The 24,400-nt window shown below is 63.3% G+C and overlaps 1 protein-coding gene across 4 annotated transcripts in view; it reads right to left on the bottom strand.

Moving 5' to 3' along the window:
• The window catches only part of BAHCC1 (BAH domain and coiled-coil containing 1), a 57,102-nt gene that overhangs the window by 24,408 nt on the left and 8,294 nt on the right, over positions 1-24,400 (bottom strand). For all 4 annotated transcript variants that reach the window (XM_082441284.1, XM_082441282.1, XM_082441285.1 and 1 more), the window contains exons 2-3: positions 12,621-12,800; positions 1,852-1,974 (exon numbers count right to left, since the gene is read on the bottom strand). In XM_082441284.1, coding sequence (XP_082297410.1) covers positions 1,852-1,974; positions 12,621-12,800 — 303 coding nt within the window. The remainder of the gene's footprint in view (positions 1-1,851; positions 1,975-12,620; positions 12,801-24,400) is intronic.

The raw sequence follows: 24,400 nt of genomic DNA, 5'->3' as shown, positions 1-24,400 counted from the left end.
TTTCTGGGGCTGGGACCACCTGCCTGCTCCTGACAAGTACTGTCAAAATAGCACACAGTTGGGGCTGATGTGGGAGTTTGAGGTACTCAGCCAGAGGCCTGCGGGGGGGCTGTCCTCTGGGCAGTAGTGCACCTGGCCTCCAACCCCGAGGAGACTTGGTTCCCTGGGAGTGTCCAGAGTCTGTCCATATCCTTGACGGGGCTGGGAAGCTCTCCTGGCCCTGGCTGTAGGCAGGGTCTTGCACCAATCAAAGCTGGCCAGCCCTGGGCTGGGCCAAGGCCTTCCATAGCTTCCACTGCCCTGCCTGAACAAAGATGCAAGATGGACTCCAGGACACAGACAAGCTGAGGTCACAGAGTGGGAGGCTGTGAGGAGAAGGGGCTGGGGACGGTGGTGAAGGGCAGGAGGGCTGGCCACAGGCCCACCCCCAACCTGCCTCGCAGGGTCACCTCTCTGGGGTCCCCTTCCTTCCGTAAGACCCTTCAGGACTCTCTCCTGCTTAGCTGCTGCCACCTGAAGCCTACCCCCACTCAGAGCCCTGATCTTGGGGCTCCTTGGGCTCCCCGGAGCTGCTTCTGTCCTTATCCACCCTCCTTACCCGGGTGGTCCCTCTCCTTGGGCTGGGTCAACCTCTTAACCCTCCCCTCTGGCACTGACCCCCCCACCATGAATGTCCAGCCACCCCCTAGGAAGGCAGGTCCCCCAGTCCCTCTGCATGGAAGCTGAACTCACCCCTCCCCTCTGAACTGCTCCTCTGCAGGTGCGCCACCCTCCTACAGCCTGGGCCATAAATGGGGGGTTATCTGGGACCTCCCTGACCCTCATGCCCATTCCAGGTCTCCCATGAGATCCCATGTCCCCATTCAAGTCCATTATTTGTCATCTAAACACAGTAACTAACCCAAAAGTCTCTCTGCCCCAGCTTCTTGGGCACCACCCCCGGAAGATCTTTATAAAATGCAAACGAGACGTCACCCCACCAAGAAAAATCCTGGAGACAGGGCACCAAGGCCTCAGGCCACTCCGCACACCGGTCTCATCTCCAGGTGGCTACATCTCCCACAGGCTCCTTGAGGCTGGGCCTTTGCACGCAGACGTGTGAGTGTGTGTGTGTGCATGGCGTGAGCATGCCCTCCTGACGGAATGCCCCCCCCAAGGCTCCACCAACTCCGCCTTCTCATCAGCAAAGCCTCAACCTCAGCATCCCCTCTCCAGAGACACCTCCTGCCAACAGGGTAGGAGACGTTCCTCTGTCTGCTGGGGGCACACTATTGGCCCCCTTCCCTGCTGCTGCCCCCAACCCCCCGCCACCCCTCCCCTGCCCTGTCTTGACCTCAGGCCCTGGTGTGGGGTGGGGCCTGGGCCTCATGTTGCCTAGCTCGGTGAGGCAGGAAGTACAGGCTTCTGGGGGCCTTCCCTACCCCCACCCGATGTCCCTGGAACGCCTGAGCTGCTGGGGCGGGGCGGGGGGTGCTACAGCGCAAGGCCAGGTGCTGAGGGATGTGGGTATCACCCCTCAGGGCCACGGTTGTTTGCGATGCTTCCATCTGAGCCATGAGAGCTCAGGGAGCATGGCTCTGTTTTTAGCGAGCTCGCCTGACCCCGGCATGTAACCTGCTGCTGGGCTGTGGTCCTGGGCCCCGCAGTTCAGTCTCCAGGGGCCTGAGAAGCAGGCCCACCCTCCTCCAGCCCCTATCCCTGCCGTGGCCTGAGACCTGGAGGTGAGGGTTCACCCAGGCTGGCCACCTTTACCTGGCACCCAAGAAGCCCCCAGCTCTGCCCTCCACCCCTCCAGGATGACCTGTGCCCCAGGCCCCACGCGATCCCTCACGGCCCCACGCCGGCACTTGCCTTTTTGGGTTCCATAGAAACGATGTTGCCCATAGAGAACATTGCTGTTTCCATGGTGATCCAAGTGGCTCATGGGTAGGAAGGTGGATGTCAGACTCCCTGAAAATCTGGGGTACCCTGGAGCTAGAGAAGCAAGGAGACAGCTGTAGAGGCACCTCCAGGCCCCAGGCTCGCACCCGCCTTGACCCCAGGGAGGTGAGAAGCTGGCGGGTGGCCCGGGAGCGACGCCCTGTGGAGCCCGGTGTGCGCAGCCCGCCGGTGGGAAATCAACCCATCAATACATCATATTAACTCTGACTCGACTAATACCATCCCTCCGGTGTGGCACAAATTGAATTGCTGATGGGCTGGGGAGAGAGTGGAGGATGGAGGAGGGAGCCTTTGATTTCTCACCCAGCAGCACTTAGCAGTGCGGGAGCTTTGAGGCAAGGCAACAAAAGGGGCTCTGGAGAGCGTCTTGGGAGGAGGGAGACGCGGTGGTCACATGCAGTGGACAGAGGCCCTTGCAGCCCTGGCTGAGCTTCTGGCCAGGAGGGGCAGGGCTGGACACCACCTGGGCCTGCACCATCCACAGCCGCCAGGTGAGCAAGCAGCTCTGGGGTCAGTGACCCACACTCTGGGGCTGACTTAGTTGGGTGTGACAGGCTTCTGCCTTGCTGGAGGCCGCAGGTATGGGGCTCTCCAGCAGCCGAGCCTCCTCTGTGCTCTGAGATCTGCACAAGGAGCTGGTCTCCAGCCGTGGCAGCATCGCCCCCAGGAGAGTTCCATGCATTGGTCCCCAGCCTGAGACCCTCCCTGGAGCTTCCCAGTCACGTCAAGCAGGCCCCTCTCTGTCCCTCTGAGGGGCCTGGACTGTCCTCCTGGCCTGGCCCTGCCCAGCACAGGAACACCAGCCACACCCTGGACCTCGCTCTGGCCACCTGGGACACACACCCTGCCCCCCAGAAGGGATGAAGACAGACAGAAGTAACACTTGGCCGGGGAGGCCCATCCAGGCACTGGCATCCTGGCCAGGCACATCCAGGGGAGGTGTGTCTGCTGGATGCCCAGGGCTACCAGCCACTTGCAATGTGGCTCCTCACAGCTAGTCCTTCCCCACCAGGCCCAGCAGTGAGGGGGCGGGGGTGGGCGGAGGGCCTGCAGCTGGCATGGCTGAGTCGGTTGGGCTGGGGTGGGCAGGACGCTGTCTTACTCCAAAACTCATGCTTTGAGCTAATGTTCTGAACATTTTTCCCATGGAAAATGAGTCCCAGAAGAGTCTGTCTTGGGGACCCCATGATTGTCCCAAGAGTGACCGGCTGCTGGGAGCGGCTTCCCACCTGACTTCTGGGGCTCCTGGGCTTTGACGAGGGAGTAGGAATCACCGGGTCTCCCCAGGGAGCAGTGGCCTCAGGGACAGGGAGAGGGAGGGGCTGGAGCAGGGCCCTGAGGCAGCAGTCCCCGCGGGGAAGGCACAGGTCGCAGGGCAAGCGTTTGAACAAGGTCATAACTGTGCCTTGAAACAAGGGAGCTGCGAGCCCCATGCCTGGGGAGCAGGGGTGCCAGCACCCCACTTGGTGCGTCGTGATGAAGTTACGGACGAGCCTGAGTCAGGGAGCTCCGTGTGATCCTGCTCATTAGCTGTTTGCCAAACTCCTCTTAGGACAGAAACCCTTTGCTGTTTCAGTGGAACTCCTTGTGGCAACTCGTGGCCGCACGCTCTGCTCCACTCCACAGAATACACGAGACAAACACCTTTCCAGAAGGGGAGGCTCAGAGCCATAGGACAGACCTCCAGGCCCCTAGGCCCCCAGAGGCCCGGAGGCTGGCCTGCCATGTTGCTGCAGCTGTTGAGATGGAGAGTGAAGGCCGGCTCTGTCTCAGCACTGGGGGCATCTGTGGGGGCATGGGGGGCAGCCCTGGAGCTCACCGTGAGTATGGGGGCGCCCAGGAGGCCCCTTGGCAGGTCTGAGGCTGAGGGGGAGCTATGCCAGCGTGGGTGGGGCTGTGGAACCCAGCTCAGAGGTAGGGATGGCCGAGGAGCCGCAGGAGTACCACTCAGAATGGGAAATGGGCAGGCATCAAACAGGGACAGTCTGGGATGCCCCAGGATCAAGGCCCCCAGTCCAAATGGCGCACCCCGCACCCTGATCCTGGCAGCCCCCTCGGCAGTAGCCCCCGTTCAGCCCTAATGACGCAGCGTCATGTTCTCTGGCCCAGGGGGTCTGAGGTCAAGCTGTGGAACACTAACCCCAAGAGGTGCTCCACGCAGAACACGGCCCATGCCAGCCCCATTCGGAGGCTCTCCACCAGCATGCACGTTGTGAAAGCTCTGAGAAGTCCCAAGACGTCGCCCCACTGGGGGCTCACATCCAGGCCCATCTGAGGACTCAGGGAAGGTGCCCTCCGCCCCCCAGGCCTGTCCCCCTGCAGCCCCCTCCTGCGAGGGCACGGCTGAGTTCGGAGAGCCTGGCCAACTGGCCTGGTTTGTGTGCACAGACACATCTGGAGCAGATGTTCCCTAGATTAAACGCAGCTCCTGGAAGACTTGACAAAAGCCGAGAGCCGGACGGGGGTGGGGGCGGGCCGGGGCAGGGGGGCAGAGGCCTGTGTGTGTAGTATGGGGAGTGGTTAAACCACCACAGCTGTCCCCCTTTAATTGGCTGCTGTTAAATGTTTTACGGGGCCTCGTTTTGGTAAACAGAAGTCTGTAAATTCCTCCTTCCCAGACGCCGTTTCCCAGGCACAGACCCCCGTGACCCCTCGGGAGGTCTGGGCCTCCCGCCCACCCACCCTCCGGGGAGCAGGCATTCAGCTGGCCAAGTGGTGGGCTCCTTCCTGCCGCACCCTTTGGGGGCAGTGGGAGGGCGATGGCCATGCACGTCCTTCCACTTCTGACCCTGAGATGGTGGCCAGGGATGAGGGGACAGAAATCTACCAGGGGCCCTTCCCCCATCTCCAGCCTGCCTGAAGCCCCACCCTCTGGGACCCCAGAAGGGGAATTAAGGTTCAGGGAGGAAGGAGGGAGCAGCTGGGGGAGACGGAAGAAGAAGCAGAGGGGGCATGGGCCAGGGCTGAGTGGGGCGGCCAGGGCGAGTGTGAGGAAAGAGGCCCCGACGGGTGGGTATCTGGGGTGGAGGGCAGAGAGGGAGGAAGGGGAGAAGTCCTTCCAGCCCAGCCACAGAAAGGACCCTTTCTTTTCCCAACAAGACTGTACTCTCTGAACTGAAGAAGAAAATAAAAAATGATTTCCATGAATCAGAGCAGCTGTTCTGAAACAAGAAGCCAGAAGCCAGAAGCCAGCGCCGCTGCGTCCAGCCTGGGAGATGCCTGGTTCTCGAAGGGACTTCGACAGAGGAGAATGTGGTGGTAGTGCGGGGCTCTGGAGAGGGCTCAGGGAGCAGGGGATGGGTGTCAGAGTTCCTCTACCCAGCACTCTTTCAGGGGTGGTGTGGTCCAGAACCCCCTCATTCCTAGGCCTTCACACCCCCTGAGGTTGGGCTACTGTGATCACACCAACTGACGCGCGAGCCCACGCTGTATCCCTGGGCCCCGCTGCCCTCGGAGCCCTGGAGGCCCCTGGTGAGCTCTGCGGAGAGGCCCTGGGCCTCAGGGGACACCTCACTGAGGATGCCCCCCATCCTGGCCCCACGCTCTGAGTCGCCAGGAGACAACCCAATCCTGTGACACAAGTGGCAACGGAGGACAAAAGGTTGACGCCATCAGCACCTAATGAGGTGCAATGAAGTGGAAGCAGTCTTGAACTGGGCAGGGGCAGCACAGACCAGGTCCTTGGGCTGCTGGGACACCCCGGCACCCCGCCCACAGCATCCCTCGGGGCCTTTGCTGGCCACATCCGGGAAGGTCAGGGGTGTTGGTGGGAAGTGTGCTAAGTGGGCAGGAGGAGAGGGGTCAGCGGGCAGCCTGCCCCTGGTGGGGGCTGCCCAGAGGGCAGGGTCTGAAGGACAGAGGGGTGAGAAGGAGGGTGGGGACGCTTTACAGGGGAAATAGGTGAGGGGGGCCGTGGGGGGGTGGGGTTCCTCTTATCCCCCCCAGAGAAGGGGTGGGTGCCTGGGAGGACCCAAGGCCCACTGCAAGCCTCTCAGATGGAGAGGAAGGAAGGGCAGCCTCGGCATCCCCACATCTGCCCTCCTCTTCTGGTGGGGTCAGTCCCCACCCCACCTGCACAGCACCTCACCTCTCCTGGGTTTTGCTGTAGAACTTTCCCAGCAGCCCAAGGTGCCCCCGAGACCCCACCTGCCCCAGGCCAGGCCCAGAACCTCCTCTTCTTACCAAGGCTGGGGAGGTGGCAACACTTCCCCAAGGCCCTTGCAGGGTCCACCCTCCCGGGGGAAGTTGCTGCTCTTGCATCTCTCAGAAGGCTATGGTGGGAGTGCTCCTGGCCAAGTCCTGGGGGAGGGGTGCATGGCCAGCCAACAGAGGACCAGAATCCCCTGGGGGGGGTCAGGGGACCTCCCACCACAGGGTCCCTCGAGACCCCCACCCCCAGGCCCACAGAGCTCAGTGCAGACACTGCAGGCTTAGCAAACTCTTCCAGGGGCCTGATGCACAGGGCTCTAATCACCCCCATGCTACCAGGGTCCTGCCCCAGCTCCCTGCTGGCTGTCCGCACACCCACGAGGGCAAGGCCTTCTGCAACAGACGCCCCCTGCCCCCCTGACAAAGGCATTGCCACCTCCCTGGAGGCTCAAGTTGCTAGAAAGTTCTCCCCACCACTGAGCCCTGAGTTAAGGCCAGGGGCTGCCAGAAAGGTTCTGGCATCAGGTCCCAAGGGCAGCTGCCCGCAACATGACTGGCTGAGCCCCCAACCCCTGGGGCCAGGAACCATCCTTTTACATAGCCAGCCATACTGGGAAGGCTCTGGGAAACCCGGATCGGACCATCTCAACTACCCATCTCCTCTGGGTCAGGGCCACCCTCCAGGGCTCAGCAGAGGCGAAAGCCTCTCTGGATAGAGCCCCACCAGACCACGCCATCCCCCTACCCGTGTCCTGCCAGCCCTGACAGATCCCATCCTTTCTCTACCCACAGCAATCCCCACAGACACCTAGGCAAACCACTCTTGCTCCTGGGGCCCTGCACACTCCTGTCATTTTGAATTCTGCCACACGTGCCAGGCTAGGGGCCCCGACCCAATGCCCAACACTAACTGGGTGCTGGCTCTCTCCCATGTGGCACCCCTTTCACTCAGGGTGCCAATGGGTTTCAACTGTGGTGCGAAAGACTACTAAACGATAGTGACCACCCAGAATGCTGGATTAAGAAGGATTCTGAGGCTGCATCCACATGCAGTTTAGAAAGTGCTACGATTGACTAATAATGTCTGCCCTGGGTACAGGAGGGGCATTGGCAGCAAGTTGGGAGGATGCTTGCCACCACCCCTGCTCTAGTATCTGAAGTGGGTAACCTTGTAACAGCCCCCTCCCCATGTCCTCCCTGTTCCTTGCCAAACACTCCAGCTTCTGTCCATAAGCCCCCTCAGGCTCACACTCAGTGGTCAGAACCCGTGGGTGTCCAGGCTGTGCATCAAAGTGCAGCTCCCGGGATCAACCACCCTGGGCTTTGCTGGGAGGAGCCTAGTGAGACCCCTTCTGGGGCTGAAGGTGGCTTCGGAAGCTGGGCCCCCCAGGGAGTGGCCAGGCCTCAGCCTCTCGCAGCTGGGGGCTGGGGTGGGGGCCTGAGGGTGGCACAGGATGATTCCTCTTCCACTCCATCCCATCAGAGTTGGCCCACCATGCACACACACTGACCCTCAGTCACCCCAGGTTTGGGCCTGGCAGCCTCGGTCTGTTCCCAGGCCGGGAGGAGTGGCTCAGAGCCGGGGGAAGGTGCCAGGCTGCCGCAGGCACCTCTGGAACAAAAGCAGCGGGCAGCTAGCCCAGGAGCCAGGCGGTTGTGGACAGTCCTGGGCTCCTGGCACGTGCTGCGCAGGGAGAAGCTGGGCTCAGGCCGCACAGAGCAGAGATGCAGGGCTCGGCAGCGGCCCCTGCGAGGGAGCAGGGCCTGCGGGCTGGGGAGGGCTGGGGCCCAGGGCTCGCTGCAGGACTAAAGCTGGAGAAGATAACAGACTCTCAGAGCTTGGGGCTGGGAACAAGCTGGCATGACCCCCCCAAACCCTCACGAACACCCCACTCAGCAGCTCTGACTGCCAGGGAGCTCAGCTGGAGGGAACCCTTACGCCGCCCCTCCCCAGACCTCCTGCCCCTGGCTCCGCACCCTGCCTTCTTGCGCACTCCAAGCCCCGCCTCCCCCCACCACCACCACGGGGTGTCTAAGACACAGGGCTTGGGACCACAGGAACAATGCAAGCCAGCCCCACACCCAGAGGTGACACCAGGCCTCTCCCCAGCCCTGTTAGACCCAGGGCTGCCCACACACACCCCTGCTGCAAATGTCAGCCCAGGAAGGAACCAAGGCCCCCGGCCCAGCAGTGGACAGTTGCTACAGGGGACCTGCAAGGACAGAGGGGTCACTGGAGTCTGGGACCCTGATGAGGAGGCGGGCTGAGGCAAGGCCAAGTGAGGGGCCAAGGTCACAGGGAGGGGGCAGGGAGGGCTGGCCCGAGAAGGCTCTGGAGGGGGTCAGAGGTCCAGACGGGACAGGCCTCCTTCTGGCTAAGATGAAGCTGGTGGGAGAGGGCCTGTCTGGCAGGGCAGCCCTGATCCCCACATCTGGATCTGGGGAGCTTGGGCCCTTCCCCCATGCTGTCCCAAGATCTCAGAGGAGCCGGCTGCTCCCACTGACCCAGCTCCTCGCCTCCAGCATGGGCAGGGACAGGTGGGCAGAGTGAGGGGTGCTGCTTAGATGTGGGGGCATCTTCACTGGGCTGGTGGGAGCGATCGTCAGTGGTCCTGTGGGGGCAGATTCAGAGGCCATTTTGGCCACCAAGAAAACTGAGGCCAGGAGAAGGGGTTGGAGCTGCCAGGGTCTGGGGGAAAAGGACCAGGTCCAGGGCAGGGACCTGCCTCAGAGAAGGGCTGGTGGCGGGCTCCTCTAGATGGTGTCACCACACACAGATGGTGACACTGGCTGGGACCTTTGTCCCTCACACAGACATGCTCCCAGAAGCCCTGGTGAGCCCTGAAGCCTCAGAGGGGACACAGGGGGACAGAAGGACAGCTGACAGGGCTCAGGGAAGCTGGGGAGCCGGGAACAGCAGGGAGTGCCCAGTGGCTCTTTGGTGCAGCCCCTGCCCCCACTGGAGGTCAGCCCGGCCTTGGATGGAGAAGTGGCTGCCGGGGCGGGTGCGGCTCTGACAAAGAGGCCAGCCAGGCTAACGGCCAGCGCTGGCACATGTGCCTGCTGCCTCTCGAGGCTCCCCCTCCAGGTGGCACAAGAGACCATGAGTAGCCCCGGCTGTGGGAGCACAGCAGCTCCGGCCCCCATCCCTCCCCAGCTGAACCCCCAGGAACAGAATCCCCTTTCATGGCCCTGTGGGTGGTCCCACCAGGCCGCCAGGGGTGGGGTAGGGAGGGAGGAGGCCAGGCTTGCTGACAATAGGACCAGCTGTGCTGCACCCCACCCCCGCTAGGACCCACCCAGGGCAGGCTGGCTGGACACTAGTTCACCCCTGCCTTGGGCCAGTTCCGCCGCCCACCCCTACCCTAGGCCCCAGAAGGGAAAGTCTAGTCTCTGGCAGGACCCCTCTCTTGGGTGAACCGGGGGGCCAGGAGGCCCAAGGGCTGGACAGACAAGCTCTGCCCCAGGCCAGATGTTCTGGGGCGGCTCCTCCAGCTCTGGGGTGCTTCTCCTGCACCCCAGCTGCTCCACCAGGGAAGCAGGAAGCTCTGGCCCCTGCTCTGGCAGTTGTCCCCCAGATGGTGGGTTGGGTCCACCCACGGAGAGCTGGGGGGCCCTGCCTGGAGTGGAAAGGCGCCTGGGCCCATCCCCCCTCCTGGCCCCCACTGACATCCCCCCAGCCCATCCTGGCCTCCTTGCCCTTAAGCTAAGAACCCCTTCAAGGGCCTAGCCCTGACCCGCCCCAGACTGGGGAGGGGGCGGCAAGCGGGCTTTGCCAGGCACCTGTCTTCCCACCCATCCTGGGGGTGGTGAAAGGATGAGGGTGAGGTCAGACCTCTGAGCAGCCCGCCCAGGCAGCCCACCGTGCCTGCCGGCCCCCACTCTCCAGCCATGTCGCGTGCCCCCCGCCCACCTCTCCCCCCTTTCCCCTGAACACACACGGCAGAGAAACAGGCCCCGGCACGCAGGGAGCCAGCTGGCACCCAGTCAAACTAGCAGCCAGGCAAGCTGCCAGGGCAGCCAGCCAGCAAGCGCTGCCACTCGCCCCAGCCCCGCCTGCCCGCCCGCCGGCCTTTACGCTGCGAGCTCACAGCGAGGCAGCCACACCACGTGGCCTGTCGGAGCGAGGCTGCAGAGGGCGGAGGGCAGGGGAACCCCGTAGGAAGGGGATCCCAGGCGGGGCAGCCTAACCGGAGGCAGAGAAGGGGAGACAGTGAGGGGGAGACCGAGGCACAGGCCTGGGAGGTGGTGTGGTCCCCAGGACAGATGCACTAGCTACCTCAGGTGGGACCCGGCAGGCTGAGGTTCTCTCCCCCGGGGCTGCTGCTCTCCCACACTCATCTTTAGCCCCGGATGGGCCCTGCTCCCCACCCACACTGTGTTCCAGAGTCTGTGTTGAGGTGGGAGGCTCGGAGGCCCCATCTGCTTCCCCTTGTCCTGCATCCACCAGTGTTTGCCCACTGAGCCCAGCGCCCCACACGCGTGCCCTCCCCCGTGAGACCGTGGGCACATCCAGCCTGAGGAGGCCCCGGGGCTGTTTCAGGGCTGCTCAGGCTGCCCTCGCCTCGAAGCAGCTGCCTCCCCAACGTGCAGGATGGGTAGGGTGGGTAGGGGGTCAGCACAGCCAGGGTGCTACCCCCACGCTGGTCCCACCCCACTGGGTGGTGACAACTGTCACTGCCAGGTGGCTCAGAGGCTGTGGCTGCGGGCGGCGGGGTGCCCCACAAGCAGCTCCACCAAGGCAGCCGTTGGCCGGGGGAAGTGAGTGTCTGGAGGCCGTTGAGGGCGCTATCTGCAGGCTGCCTCCCACCCGCCTCTCCCCAGCAGCCCCCAGAGGGGCAAGACAGGGGCACCTTCTCCCCAGGCCCCAGGGCAGGTGGCATTGCCCACAAACTGTCCTCCTTGCCGGCAAGGTCCCCAAGGGTGGGCCGGAGTGGCGGGGGATATATGCCTCCTGACGCAGAGCTCTGCCATCCCGACCCTGACCAGGGGCCACCGCTGCAGCCAGCCTGGCTGTGCCCACACACCTGTGGCTGGGCCGGGGCAGGGCAGCGGCCGTTAGTTCGGTCGAGGTGGTTCCACATGGCTGCTGTGGGCATCCCCTGCCCTCGCCACAGCATTTGGCCCTCTCCACCCTCCCACAGACGTCCTGGGGGCCAGATGCTCCCACCAGGGCCAGGAGTTTGCCCGGCAACCACAGAAGGCGGAAGGGCTGGAAGGAGCAGGGGAGCGAGGGGTGCCACGAGCTTGTGGGGTCCACCCATGGCCGGCCCAGGAAGCCCCGAACCAGGGCCTGGCACTGTTGCACCAGGTCTCCCCCGGGGAGGCTGCTAAGAGGCAGGGGTGGGAAGCAGGCAGCAGAGGTGTCTGGGCCAGGGAGCCTGCTCTGCCCACCTGGGTCCTCAGGGCCAGCCCGGCCTCCCCTCCACCGGGGAGGAGAACTGCTCCTTATCGCCTGCCCAACATGTGCGCTCCACACGGCGCTTAAAGCCCAGATTATTTTAACAACTGTCCCTCACTCGTCACCTGTCCTGTTTGGAAAACAGCCCCTTTCTTGTTGCACAAAGAGAAGTTTCTCTCGCTCTCCAGCAGCACTGGGCGCTAATCTCCCCGCCTGGAACGCGGGCGGCAGCGGGCGCGGTGTGTGGGTCCACGTGCTCTGCAAACACAACGCCCGCTGCTCAGCAGTCATTGAGTTACGGCGGTGCCGGTGCCAGGAGCGGAGAGCCCTCTGTGCCCGCTGCCAACTGCAATTACCTCTCCGTGTGCCAGCCGCTGTCGGGTTTAACCCTTCCCACGCTGTGGTGGCCGAGCCAATACCAGCAACCTCGGGCGGGGGACACTGGGGCCCAGGGCCTCTGCCCGCGTCACAGTGCCCAGGGGCTGAGCAGACAGTGGGGAGCTGGGCGGTGGGGAGCTCTGTCCCTCCCTGGGAAAGCCAAGGGGAGCCCCAATGTCCTAGAAGGGTCTGCAGGGGCCCTTCTGCCAGCTACGAGGCCTGAGACACGTATGAGGCACCTACTGTGTGTACGAGGCTGCAACCGAGGGGGAGGAAGGGGCCGGGAAGGGCTCTGTTCTCGGCCAGGCCCCCAGGGTGGCAGCCGGAGTCTGCTGACAGCTCTCTCCTCCCCACCCCTCCCTCCCAGCTGACACATCTGGAGCCCATGCCTCCCTGAGTCTAGGAGGTGGGCGAAGCCCTGCCCGGCCAGCCCAGCTGTGTTCCACATTTCCTCGGCTCACCAGAGCCTTCCTGGCCCCACCCCCTTCTTCCCTCTCTGCCCATCTCTGGTGCACATCTGGCCAGGATCACTGACTGGCGAGACTGGCCCCCTGTTTCCAACCAATTACCACCTCCCCCGTGGGGGCTTCCTCAACAGGGAGGCAGCCCCTCGCCAGAGTGCTTGGCATGGTCTGCCGGCTGGCTCTTGCCAGCCACAGCGGGGGAGCTCTTTGCCTCACCACTGGCCTTGGGCACCACAGTCAGTGGCTTCAGCCACGGGGTGCGGCTGGGAGCCCCGGCCCCGACTTACCTTCGTGGGAGTGGGAGAACCAGATCTGGGAGGTGGTGGGGTGGGAGCCACGGTAGGCCTGATCCGAGGGGGAGGGGTTGGGGCCACTGGGGTGCGCGGAGGCCGCTGAGCCCAGACTGCTGGTGAGGAAACTGCCCATGAAAGAGGAGGCCGGAGAGTTCCCCATCAGGCGGCTGCTGGCTGTGGACACAGGGGGCAAGAGTGAGTCTGGGCAGGGACAGCACTGAGGAGCCCTTCTCCAGGGCTGACTATCAGGTCCCAAGTTCCCTGGGCTTTTGTCTTCAAACAGCCAAGAAGCCAAGGTGGGAGAAGCTGCCCGCTCGGGCCCCTGAGGCCCTGACACCCTCTTGTTACTGCAAAACCCCCAAGAATGGCACTTTTGCCGAATCACCCACCTTCACCCCCACCCCCATCAACCAGGTGCCACGCACTGTGGGGCCCAGGGCCTGTAGGAAACAGGCGGCCCTGTGGGCGGGTCTTCGACTCGGATGCTCTGACTCTGACTCTCCCAGGCCAAGGCCTCTTAGCTGCCGGCAGACCTGCTAGAGTACACCTCCTGGAAAGGTCCAGGATCAGCGGGTCCCAGCAGTCTCTGCCTACCCCCTGGGTGGCACTCGGAGGGCCGGCCTTTCCCCCAGGCAGCGTCTTCAACCTTCTCCCCAGGTCCAGTTAACCACCTCATCAGACTGGGGTGCCCTCTCCCAGGTGAGCAAGAAAAGAAACCAAGGCAGAGGAAGAGAGACACGCGAGAGGAGCCTGAGGATGGAAGTGTCCGGATCTGCTTTAGTGCCCCCAGGGTTTCTCAGGGTCAGGCCCTGACCGGCGGCATCGGGAAGCAGGCAGTCACTTATGGTCCAGGACACTCTTGGCATTTCCCCTGGCAGCCAGCCTCCATAGCCTGCCCACCTGCACCCTCCGACACTGTATACCCTATCTGCCCAAGTCCAGTGGCCAAGGCCAGGATGATCAAGCCTCCCCAGGTTACCATGGCGACCAGTGGATTGCATAGGAAGGATGTACACAGAGCACTCTGCGCAGAGCAGCACCCGGTGCCCGGTGGGTGGTCTGAGCTGCACTGCTCAGCCCCCACCCCAGCAGGGCCCCCGGCACCTTGTCACCTCCACTCCATGGGCAGAGAGCCTAGCTTGGGACCATCCCAGGGGATGGGGAACAGGAACCTGGGGGCTCACCATCCCATTAGGCTGAGTGTAGGGGCCTGGCGGGGTTTGCAAGGGTTCTGGGGGCCCCAGGAGGCTGCAGGCCCGGCCCAAGGTGAGTCAGGGCAGCTGTTTCCCTGCCCGGGAGGCAGGGGGAATTTGTGAATTTGTGATGCCTCATCCAGCCTGGCTTGGCCCTGGGAGCTTCCCAGACACGGGGTGACTCAGCAGAGAGGCGGCACGGCCCTGAAGCTGGGGAGAGGGAGGGGCTGCCCCGCCGGGACCCTGGCAACTCCCCTCCCCTTCCCTCCACTCCCGTGCGGGAATGAGACATGTGGACGAGAGAGGCCTCTCCTGGCCACGGGCCTCAGAGGAAGGGTCTGTGAGCGCTGCCAGGCACCAAGGTGTGAACTGACCTCTGTGGTGGGTATCAGGCCAAAGGGAGACCGTGAGAGGACCCAGGGGCAGGGGGCGAAGGTGCCCAGGAGCCAGGGACTTCCCAGACCGCAAGGCTGGGACTGCCATGGGCCCCGGCCAGACCACAGGCATGTCCAGCCAGGGGAGGGGACTCTGGGCTGGGAAGGGAAGTACTGGCCTCCCAGGCGGGCGGGTAGAGCATGCAGGAGATGGAGGGCGGCCCCTGCTGTGCTCCAGGGACCCTGGAGGCAAGGGCCCATGCCTGTGGGATGACTGAGGCCTCTTCCTGCCTCGCCCAGGCCCACCCCATGTCCCCCAGGCCTTCCCACCCCCGCACCCTCCCAGGGAAGTCCCTCCACCCTGCTCTTCCTGGGGACAGTGGGAAGCAACTGAGTCCAGGAGTCGGTCTGGATAAAGGATTTCTCCAGGAGCTTGGCCTGAGAACCTTGAGTTCTCCCACACCACGGCGGGCGGGGGCAGTGGGCAGGCCCCAGGCTGGGTGGAACAAGCGGCCTGGCGTCCCATGGGGCCCCTCCGGTTTGAGGATCCAGGGAAACCGAGGCTCAGAGGCGGCCCCCTCACAGGGTCTCCCACACCTGGGGGCCCTGCACGGGCAGCAGGCCACCTCTGCAGACCCACCACCCACACCCCCAAGGGCCACCCACCTGGGGCAGGGGCAGGTAGGGAGCAGGCCTGAGGCCCAGAGGGGTGTCTGACCTGACTGGTCCCCTAAGCTGGAATTGGGGTGGGGGTGGGGGAGGTATGGGACTTCATGCCCTCCTCCCCCGGAAAACCGATCCTGGCCCTGGGTGGGGACTCTCAAGGGTGCCTGTTTCGACACCATCCCAGAAGGGGGTCCCACTGCACGGGAGATTTGCGGGGGTGTGCTGCAGCTCAGCCAGCCCCAGTCCCGGCTCTACGGGGCAGGGGACAAACCAGTAACAGGCAGAGCTTCCTGCAGTGTGCCTACCTCGCCCCATGCCAGCCAGTCTCCCAATTTGGGGGACCCTCTTGGGCCCTTCCTGAGTCCATAATGAAGGGACCTCTGTCCCGGAGTGTGGGAAGTGAGCAAATGGGACAGCGCTCCAGCCCCACCCTCTGGCCTCGGTCCTGGGCTCCCCAGGGCCCCCCTTTGCTCCGAGCCTTCTGGGCTGCCCCTGCCGCTCCACCTCTCCCAGCCTCGTGGGCAGCTTGCAGCCCCCTGTGTCCCGCCTCAGGCTGGGCCATTTATCTGGGGGGTCTTTTCCCTCCTTTTTCCTTTCACGTTGAAAACGGAAGAGGCTTGTCACATGAATATTATGTCTTTATATCTTCACTATAAGACGTTCAAGTGATAGACACAGCAAGGAAGGAAACAGAGGTCACAGGAGACCCCACTGCCCTGGGGCAGAGCCACACACGTGTCCCAGGGACCACCTTCTGGGCACTCACCCACTCACCCTGGTGGGAGACCTGTGCAGGTACCCAGGTGGCCTCCCCTCCGAAAACCCCAGCCCACGGCAGCAGGTCCTGCCAAGGGCTCTCAATACTCTCTGACCAGCAGGCCAGCCCTGGGGGATGCACGCTGGGCAGGTGCAAAGACAACTCCCTGACAGGCCCTCCAGCCTGGGCCCTGCATGATGGGGCTTCATGAGCCTTGCTCTGAAGGGGTCAGTCTCTCCCCCGCCATCCTGGGCTAGAAGTTTGGAAGCAGACAAAGTACTACAGGCTTTGCTGGGCGGGCACTGCCATGGTGGGTGTGGGGGAGGGGACTGCTGGTACCCAGAGTCCCCCCACCCCCCCCAGCTGGCTCCTGACCCTGACAGAGCGTGCGGGCTCCCGTGTCACTTCCACCTCCAAGGAGTTTGGCCATGGCACCGTGCCCAGCCAGCAGAGGCGTGGGCAGACCTGGCTGCCACCTCCCCAGCCCCCGCCCGCCGACCAGTAGCCAGGCCCAGACAGAGCCTGAGCAGAGGCGGCCTGGGCCCTGGCCAGGGCTGGAGCTGCATGGCCAAGTCTGGCCGGGAACTAGGCTGGAGGCTTCTTTCCTCTTGGCAAGGTCCTTGCCCACGGAGTGCTGTGGTTAGCAACCTGGGAGGGGACGGTGGGAGCCCCGAGCAGCAGGGAGGGCCAGAGGGGCTTTCAGCTCAGAGCCCCAGGGCTGGGAGCTCTGATCCTGGCACCATCTGCACTAGCCCTTCTCACGGCAAGGGCTTCATGAACCTTGTATCAATTCAGGTCTTCGTGATCCCAGGTGGCGGTCCCACCACCGGGCTGACAAAGGAATGGGCACCATCAGTGTTGGCCCCACGGCCCCAAGTGCTCGGGCTGGGGTTTGGATGAGGCTTGTCCATTTCAAGGCTGCCCTGGCCCTTCCAGTGAGCATGGTCACAGTGGCCAGTGCCCTGCGTCCTCTGCAGGCTCTCATCACAGCGATCTGGCCAAGTTTAGCATCATCTTGGGACAGGGACCCGAATGCTGTGTGAGGTGTCAGCAGGGCCACTGAGGCAGGCCATTCTGTACTACGCACCAGCCCCCAGCTGGCCATCCCCACTGCCCGGCTGGCCCAATCCAGGGTTTGCAGCCCCAGACACAGGGCTCCAGCCCCAACTCCAGCGCCGCCTCAGCTCTGCCTAGGACACCACGGAGGCCTGGCCCGGGTGCCGGGCTGGCTGAGAAAACCACTCCGGAAGCCAGAATGCCCAGGAGGGCTGGTTGACACCCCACACCCACTGCCATGGCCCAGCTCCTCAGGCCAGGCCCCCACCCCCAGAGGCCCATCCTTTCCCACGCTCCAAGGCCCAGACAACCTGGACCAGGAGACAGGCCGTACCTGGGCCCTGACTATGTGGCTACTTCCCTCCCAGCTGCCCCAGCTGGATGGAGCCGGGCGGGAATGCCCTGACCACTAAGTCCAGTCTTTGCTCACAGGGCCTCTATGTGCTGGCCGTGGTAGAGGTGACCGCACATGCCCAGGCAAAACCAGGGGGAGGGGCCTTCCTCTGTCAACCTGTGCCAGGCCCACCTGTTGCAGCCAAGACGGTCAACAGATGTTGGGCAGGCCCGAGGGGTGCTGAGGGTATTCCTGCCTTGGAGCCCAGGTGCTACCCTGGGGAGCCTCCAGTCTAGGGAGGGGCTGACTGGCAGCAAAGCCCCCGGAGCGCGAGGGGCTGGCACACCAGAGGCCAGGCCCGGAGCCCTGCACAGCCAGGTGCGCACTGGGCCTGCTCACCCCCTCTCCCTCCAGCCTCCACCTTCCCGCCAGGCTGACAGAGGGACAGAGAAGGGCCTTGGAGAGCTGGGGAGAGCGAGCGGGAGCGCACAGCTACAGCAGAACGAGCATTTGTTTTGACTTAAGTGAGCTACCTTTTCTGGAAACGGTGAAATGGGTTGTAAAAAACAAAAACCAAAAAGGGCCTCGTTGCGATGGCTGGCGGCCGCTGCTGAGAAGCAAGCCCCTTCCCAGGCTCTCCTGCTGCTTCTGGAGGCCCAGCTGACAGGCTGCTGGCACCGGGCTCCCCAGCTCTGCGTCTGGCGGCTGCACCCGCCGCCCCCGCCCAGAACAGCTCCCACCCTCCTGCTCACACCTGCTCAGGCTCCCCACTGCCTCCAGCCCCCTGCAGAGCCTGTCTGGGCGTGGGGACACCCAGCTCCCCTGAGGCCATCCCTGGGTCTCCCTCAGAACACCAGGGGCGGCTGAGACACTGGAGGGATGGGTGGCCTGCCTAGGAGGCCAAAGTGCCCCTCCGGTGCTGGGCCAGGCTCCAGAGGGAGCGGACTGGAGAAGAGGAGGCAGGAAGGATAACAGCCCACTGCGTGGACCCGGCCCACATTCCTCTCATTCCAGGAGAGGGAAGGGGAGGGAGGATGTCCACCCTGGGTGTCCGCGTGGACGGGGGGTGGAGAGGCTTCAGTCCAGCCTGCTCGCAGGCAGGTGGGCGTCCATCTGTCTGACCACCCAGGAGAAGAATGGGGGGAGGGGGACAGGGATGGGGATACGAGGCCCTGGTGGGAGGGGCCGCTTTGGACTGCCCCACAGGAAACCCAAAGCAGCCGCAGCAGGGGCCATAGAGGCTGCACCACACCACCGGCCACCAGACCCACTCTAGGTGTACACGAGTTTGCAAGCTCAATTCCTGATGCCACCAGGGACACTCCCTGCTGGGCTGGAACCCACCAGTGGCCCAGGCATGAGATAATGTGTGTGCCTGTGTATGTGTCCGTGCACAGGGGCACAGAGGCAGCGAAGGGACTATGTGTGGGCACTCAGGGTGTGTCTGGGTGTGTGTGCATGGCTGAGTGTGCATGTGGGCAATGGCCGTGCACACAGGCACAGATGTGCATGCAGGCCTGGGGCAGAGGCTCTGAGGGTGCACTCTGGACGTGGGTGTGCACGCCTGGCTCCGAGTGTGCGCAAGGTGGTGACTTGTTCTTGTGTGAGGGAGTCACACACGGGCTGGGCTGGCCCTGAGGGATGCTGCGTCCCAGGGTCACGCTGCCACCAAACCAGTCTCCTTCCTGGCCCAGACTCTGAAAAATGCTCCTGGCCTTTAATTCTGTCTGATGCCTGTGGTGGCAGGCGAGAGACACCAGGACACCCCCCTCTTTCTCCACCCTGGGGGGCATATCCAGCTTACTCACGGTGGAAGGGGAACGCTAGCCTCAAGCCTGTACCAAACTTCAGCACCAAGACCCCCGACCCCCTCCTGCCTGGGAGTCGGCCCCCTCCCCAACCCAGCTGCTCAGCCCCCAGCCACCTGGACCTGAAAGTGGGTCCAGCAGTTGTGTGGATTCTGGGGGCAGCTGGCAGGTCACGTGGCTGGGGCCATCTCCCCACAGACAGCCCGATTCCTCTGTGGTGGAGAAGCAGCTCAGAAGCCCCCTCTGATCTGGGACCCCCTCTGGGCAGGGCCAGCCTCACCAGGCAGGCTCTCCAGGACCCAGAAATTATTGGGATCTGGGGCAGTCCCCTCCAGCCACAAACCGGTGGCCTCCAGATGTCGGCCTGTCTGACCCCCCTCACTCACTTGGTCTCACCGGACACGGAGCCTGCCCTGCTTCAAGCCACCCCCTGCTGCCACAGCCCCAGAGTCCCTGAGGATGCCACCCAATGACCCCAGCTGCCATCCACAGCCCCGAGAAGACAGAGGAACAAGAAGAGGAGGCCGAGACAGGCACGGGGAGGAAGGAAGGACAGAAGAGAAGGAAGAGGCTGGAGGCAGGAAGAGACAGCTGCAGCCGTGGGAGAGGGGGTCCTGGTGGGGGAGGGGCGTGGGGCGGCAGCAGTGGGGGCAGAATGCGAGCCTCCGCCAGCCCAGCCCTGGGACGCGGGGGCTGTCCCGGTGAGGGGTGCCCGCCCAGAAACATGAGTGCGTCACAGGGGAAGCCCCTCTCTGCTGGTCCAGGAGAACCTTCCAGAAGACCCGGTTGGCCCAAAGGCAGTGTCTCACAGGCCATAATAGGAAAACTCTGTGGTTGTTGAGCCACCAGGCCCACAAATATAGAGGCAATGATGACAGGGGACAGGCCCAACCACCAACAGCCCAGAACTAATAAAAGAAAAGGAAAACCGGATATAAGTCTGGTTCTTATTAAAAGGGTAAATTTAGCCTTTTGGAGAGGCGGGGAGTGCGGGGTGGCCAACACTCCCCACCGGGGCCGCCTCGGGGCCACCTCGGACTCTGGCCGAGAGTGACTCAGAGGGCTGCCCCCCACCCCCTCCTGTTCTTCACACCTTCTGGGGTCTCCGCCTCCCTTCCCTCTCACACCCTCCCTGGCGAACGACCAGCACTCCCCCTCCAGGACGCCCCTGAAGGCCGGCAAACAGGCGGGGGGGCGTGGGGGGGCGTGGGGAGGTGACCAGGGCTGGTCGGCGCCACCCCCTCCAAACCCCGCCAGCTGGAGGAGCAGCCTCAGCCAAAGCAAGACTTCCCTTCACACCATCTTGAAATAAGCCAGCTGCAAGGAGACAAACGCCCTAGTGGTTTAGTTCAGTGTAGACATCAGGGTGCACACTCACGCCCTAGCCCCACTGGTCCCCTCAGAGGGAGAGCCCATCTGGACAGGGTCGGAGGTGCCCACCCCGCTCTCCTGCACCCCATCCCCTGGACCCAAGCACTCAGTGCCTCGAGCTGGCCTGAACACGCCTCTTTCTCAGCTGTGGGCAGGCAGGGGAAGAGGGCAGCCAACACTCCCAATTCATTCCCAGCAGATGGGGGGGTGGTGCCCTGTGCCTCTCCAGGCAGAGACCTCCAGGGAGCCCACATTCTGGAATTTCTGACAGGCCACCCTCTGCACCCCATCCCTGCCTTCTGAGGCTCTCAGCAGACCTGCCCTCCCAACCCGACTCTAATGTCTGTGACCAGAAGCAGGAAAAGGCCTGGCACCGGGGCTGCCCACGGCTCCTAGAGGGAGGAGCATTGCAGGGGGCAGCCCGCTGGGGAGCAGGGATCCCCCACAGTGTGCTCCTGGGGGCAGCGCTGTGCCCCCATGAGAAGGGAGATGGAGTGGGGGCAGGATGCACCCAGGGCTCTGTATCCTTGTAGTTTCTTCTAACAGTGCTGCTTTGACAAATCACCCCACTTCCTTCAAAGAACGGAGATAAAATATTTTAATTTCTAAAGACGGTGAGTATAAGTAGAGAGAAAACCTCAATTCTCTGACATAAAACTACGGTGTTTCTGGGAACTCTTGAAGTGAACAGGGCAAGGAGAACTGTTTCTGGGGTGAAGTGCACTCCACTGGTCTGGGGGTCCCAAATGGGGATGGAGTGCCAGCCAGCCCAGGGGAGCTAGCGGGGAACCAGCCTCGGGGCGGCCCAGCAAGAGCTCCCAACGGAGAGAAGACCCCTGCCCCGTGCAGCTCACCCACAGCCTGGGCACCCAGCCCTATGCTCCCCCAGCCCCACCCCATGCCAGGGGCTGGGGGCTCAGGCAGAGAACCAACCTTGGACCTCCAGCCCAGAAGCCTGTGCTCCTGGGTGGCTCCCGATGTGACCACAGAGCAAGCAAGTGGTCTTGCTGAGCCTCCACCTGGACCCCACCTGCCTCAGGGCCAGGGGGCAGCAGGGGACTTGGCCCTGAGCCTGAGGACTGACCCCTCGCCCGATTCACATGCTGGGCTCCGACCAAGTGTCGTGTGTGGAAAAGGCTCTGCTGCCAGAGCAGGGGAGGGGGCTCTGGGCTGGGCTGCCCGGGTGGAATGAGGTCGCCAAAGGGTGCCCCACACACAGTCTAGAGACCTCAAGATGCACCATGCCCTCCGGCCACCTGGTCCAGCGGCCAGGCCCCAGTCCAGCTGACTGCTCCCGAGAGGGACCCAGGGCCTGGTGGGGATGCCCTGAATCTCCATCAGCTCCAGGCAGTCCAGGAGGAGTGCCCAGGTAAGCCCGGGGCACCTGCTGACCTCACTAGGGCAGGCAGCTGGCGTGGGAACATCGGAAGAAAGTGCTGCCCAGACCGGACAGCACAAACGTCCTTGTCACCCAAGCCACAGACTGGGCCCTGAGCTCCATCCAGAGAATGAAATTCTAACCCAGCTCATTCGTTAGACAAACAGTTACTGAGTGGCTGCAGTGTGCAGGGTCACTCACCCTCACCCTGGAATCCGAGGAAGTCACAGGCTGCCCGGGCACCCTGGCCTCCAACAATGGCCCTCGGACCTCTTGGTGACCCACACTGCCTTGCGCAGCTGCTTGGGGCTATCTCACTGGCCTGTATCTTGGAGCAGACGTTTGACAGGTGGAAAGATGACGCTGCTCGTGTGCACCTTCCCAACTTTTCTTGATTTTATCTGTATTCATACTCGTTAAGGGCTTTTTAAGAGTTCGCCTAAAGATGCATTACAATTTAATTTAGATTTAATTTTAATATTAATTTAAAACAAATTAAAAGCTTATTTTTAGGAGACCCAAAGGGATGCAAAATGTCTCAAAAAGGGGACTGGCTTCAGGCAAACTGCCCTCAAGTGACCTGCTGGCCAGGCCTGTGGAAGGCCAGTTGAACAGGGCAGCTGCCTCACCAGGCAAACGGGCAAGTCCTGGGGGACCACAGGTCCGGCTCCTTCCCCTGCATCCTGTGTAGGGTGAGGAAGGCTGTGCACACAGGCCAGGGACAGAGGGATCTGCTGGCACCCTTCTGCATGGCGCTGCTGAGGCCAGGAGGCGGGCGGGAGCCCCGGTCCTGCCCTCACCGCATCCATGTCCAAGTCTGGGTCCTGAATCCCCACCTGCCGGCCGCCAGGACCCTATAGGGAGTGATGGGACGAGGCATCAAGGGCCTGTGCCCCACTGAGTGCAAAGTGCAGGGATGTGAGCGCTGCCTGGGGGAGAGAAGCGACCAGGATCTGGCGAGGCAGGGCTTGTGGGAAAGAGCCTCCACGAGATGTGCAGGCAGGGGTGTGCCACTAACTGTCACCAGCCCTGGGCAGCCACGCACTCCTCCCAGGCTGGGCACTGAGGCCAAAACCAGGAGCGGCTCCTAAGCCTCCTGGTGTGTAAATGCTGGAAAGCAGAGTGGTGCAGCGAGCGGGCCCCACCTGGCAACACAATGCTCCAGTGCCTGCAGCCCCTCGCTGCCATGCCTGCCTGCCCGGGATGGAGATGCAGCAGACGGCGAGGGGCCACAGCCCTGCTCCCTCATCTCTCCTGTGCCCTCATTTCCCTTTTGTTGGTTGCCGCCCCCCCCAGCCCCTGCCTATGCAGCCACCCACACAGCCACCACAGGAGGGAGGGGAGGGGAGCGGGCAGCTCTCCCCCAGCGTCTGTCCCCCCTCGCCCACCAGGCCCTAAGGCTCAGGTGAAGCCGCTGGCTTCTGCCCTCCAATCTATCGTAGGTGCCCCACCACACATGTTGACGGTGAGGGAGTCACCTGCAGGGGCCAGTCAAGGGACAGACAGAAAGTGGTCCCACCCGGTGCCCAGCTCCTGCTCCACCAGGTCCCTCCTTTACTGCAGGGGGAGGGGGCAGCGGTGTCTCCGCAGGGACAGTCCCATCCTGAGCCTTGTTCTATCTCCACTGGTCCCCCTCTCCACTGCACAACCTCACATGTGCGCCCAGAGGCCAGCCCGCATGCCGCAAGGATGACGCTGGGCTGCACTGCCCAGTGGACCTCTCGCTGCCACCCCCTCACCCCGTCACTGGGTGTGACACTAAGAAGGAGGGGACTGTCCTCTCTGCCAATCTTTTTAGCTCTGACACCTCTTTTAAATGGAGTGCACACAGTCTGGGAGCCTCTGCGGACGACAGAAGATGCTTCTGGAAGGTAAGGAGATGCTGACCTGGCCCCTGGGAGGTGGCCACACAGGCTGGAGACACTGCCCACGTGAATGTCCCCATGTATGTGTGGTCGGGTGTCGGGCGGGCACCTTGGTTTTTAGTGAAGAGACCAGGGCCAATTCAGGCTCCGGTGTCTCCTGCCCTTCTCTTCCTCACGAGGTTCTCCCAGAGGGTTATCATCTCGATTTTCCAGTGTGGGGTCAAAATTGCAAGAGAAAAAAAATGAACAGGGCTTTTTTCATGTCCACAGGCACGTGCGTGCTTTACCCAAGTGGGGACAGGCACGCACACTCCGTCTGGGCCCCAGCCATCCTGCAGGGGAGGGAGGCCAGCAACGGCCAGGCCCAGCTCCGGGGGAACAAAGGGATGGAGGGCACAGACACCCAGACTCAGGACGCTGTGTTCCCACGGGGAAGGTGGCCCCGGGTGGAGAAGGACGGGGGTGCTGCAAGGCCTGGGGGGACAGACTGCCAAGGGCGGTCAGGGCCGGAAGTCACGGACCATGCGGGTTGGAGCCTGGGCACTGGTGGCTGTAGGGGCTGCCCAGGTGGGGAGACTCCAGGAGGGACAGGGGAAGGGGAGCAGACAAGGTACCTGGGGCAGCAAAGAGGGGAGTACAGGTGGCCAGAGCCTGTGGGTGGCTTGGCACATGTGCTGAATGTTGGGAACACCTTCGGGGACAGTGGTATGACAAGGGTGGTAGGTGGGAGCTGACCTACGGTGTAGGGGGCTTGGGTAAGGGAGGCCCTGAGGGAAGGAGAAGCAGGGCTGAAGGCTCAGACAGGCTTGGGGCTGACCTGCAGGTAGAGGCAGGGCAGGGAAGCTGACCGGCACCTCCTGGAGGAATTGGACGTGGGGATAGCTGCATCTGAAGCAGAAGCCTGGGGCGGGTGCTGGGAAAGGACCAGCTCCAGTTCAGCAGAAGCCAGAGGATGGGTTCCACAGTGACACA

This window comes from Balaenoptera physalus (genome assembly GCF_965194825.1).
Source record: "Balaenoptera physalus genome assembly, chromosome: 20".
In the NCBI taxonomy this organism is placed as follows: domain Eukaryota; kingdom Metazoa; phylum Chordata; class Mammalia; order Artiodactyla; family Balaenopteridae; genus Balaenoptera; species Balaenoptera physalus.
The sequence above is the reverse complement of the archived record's forward strand: the minus strand, read 5'-3'. Positions and strand labels throughout refer to the sequence as shown.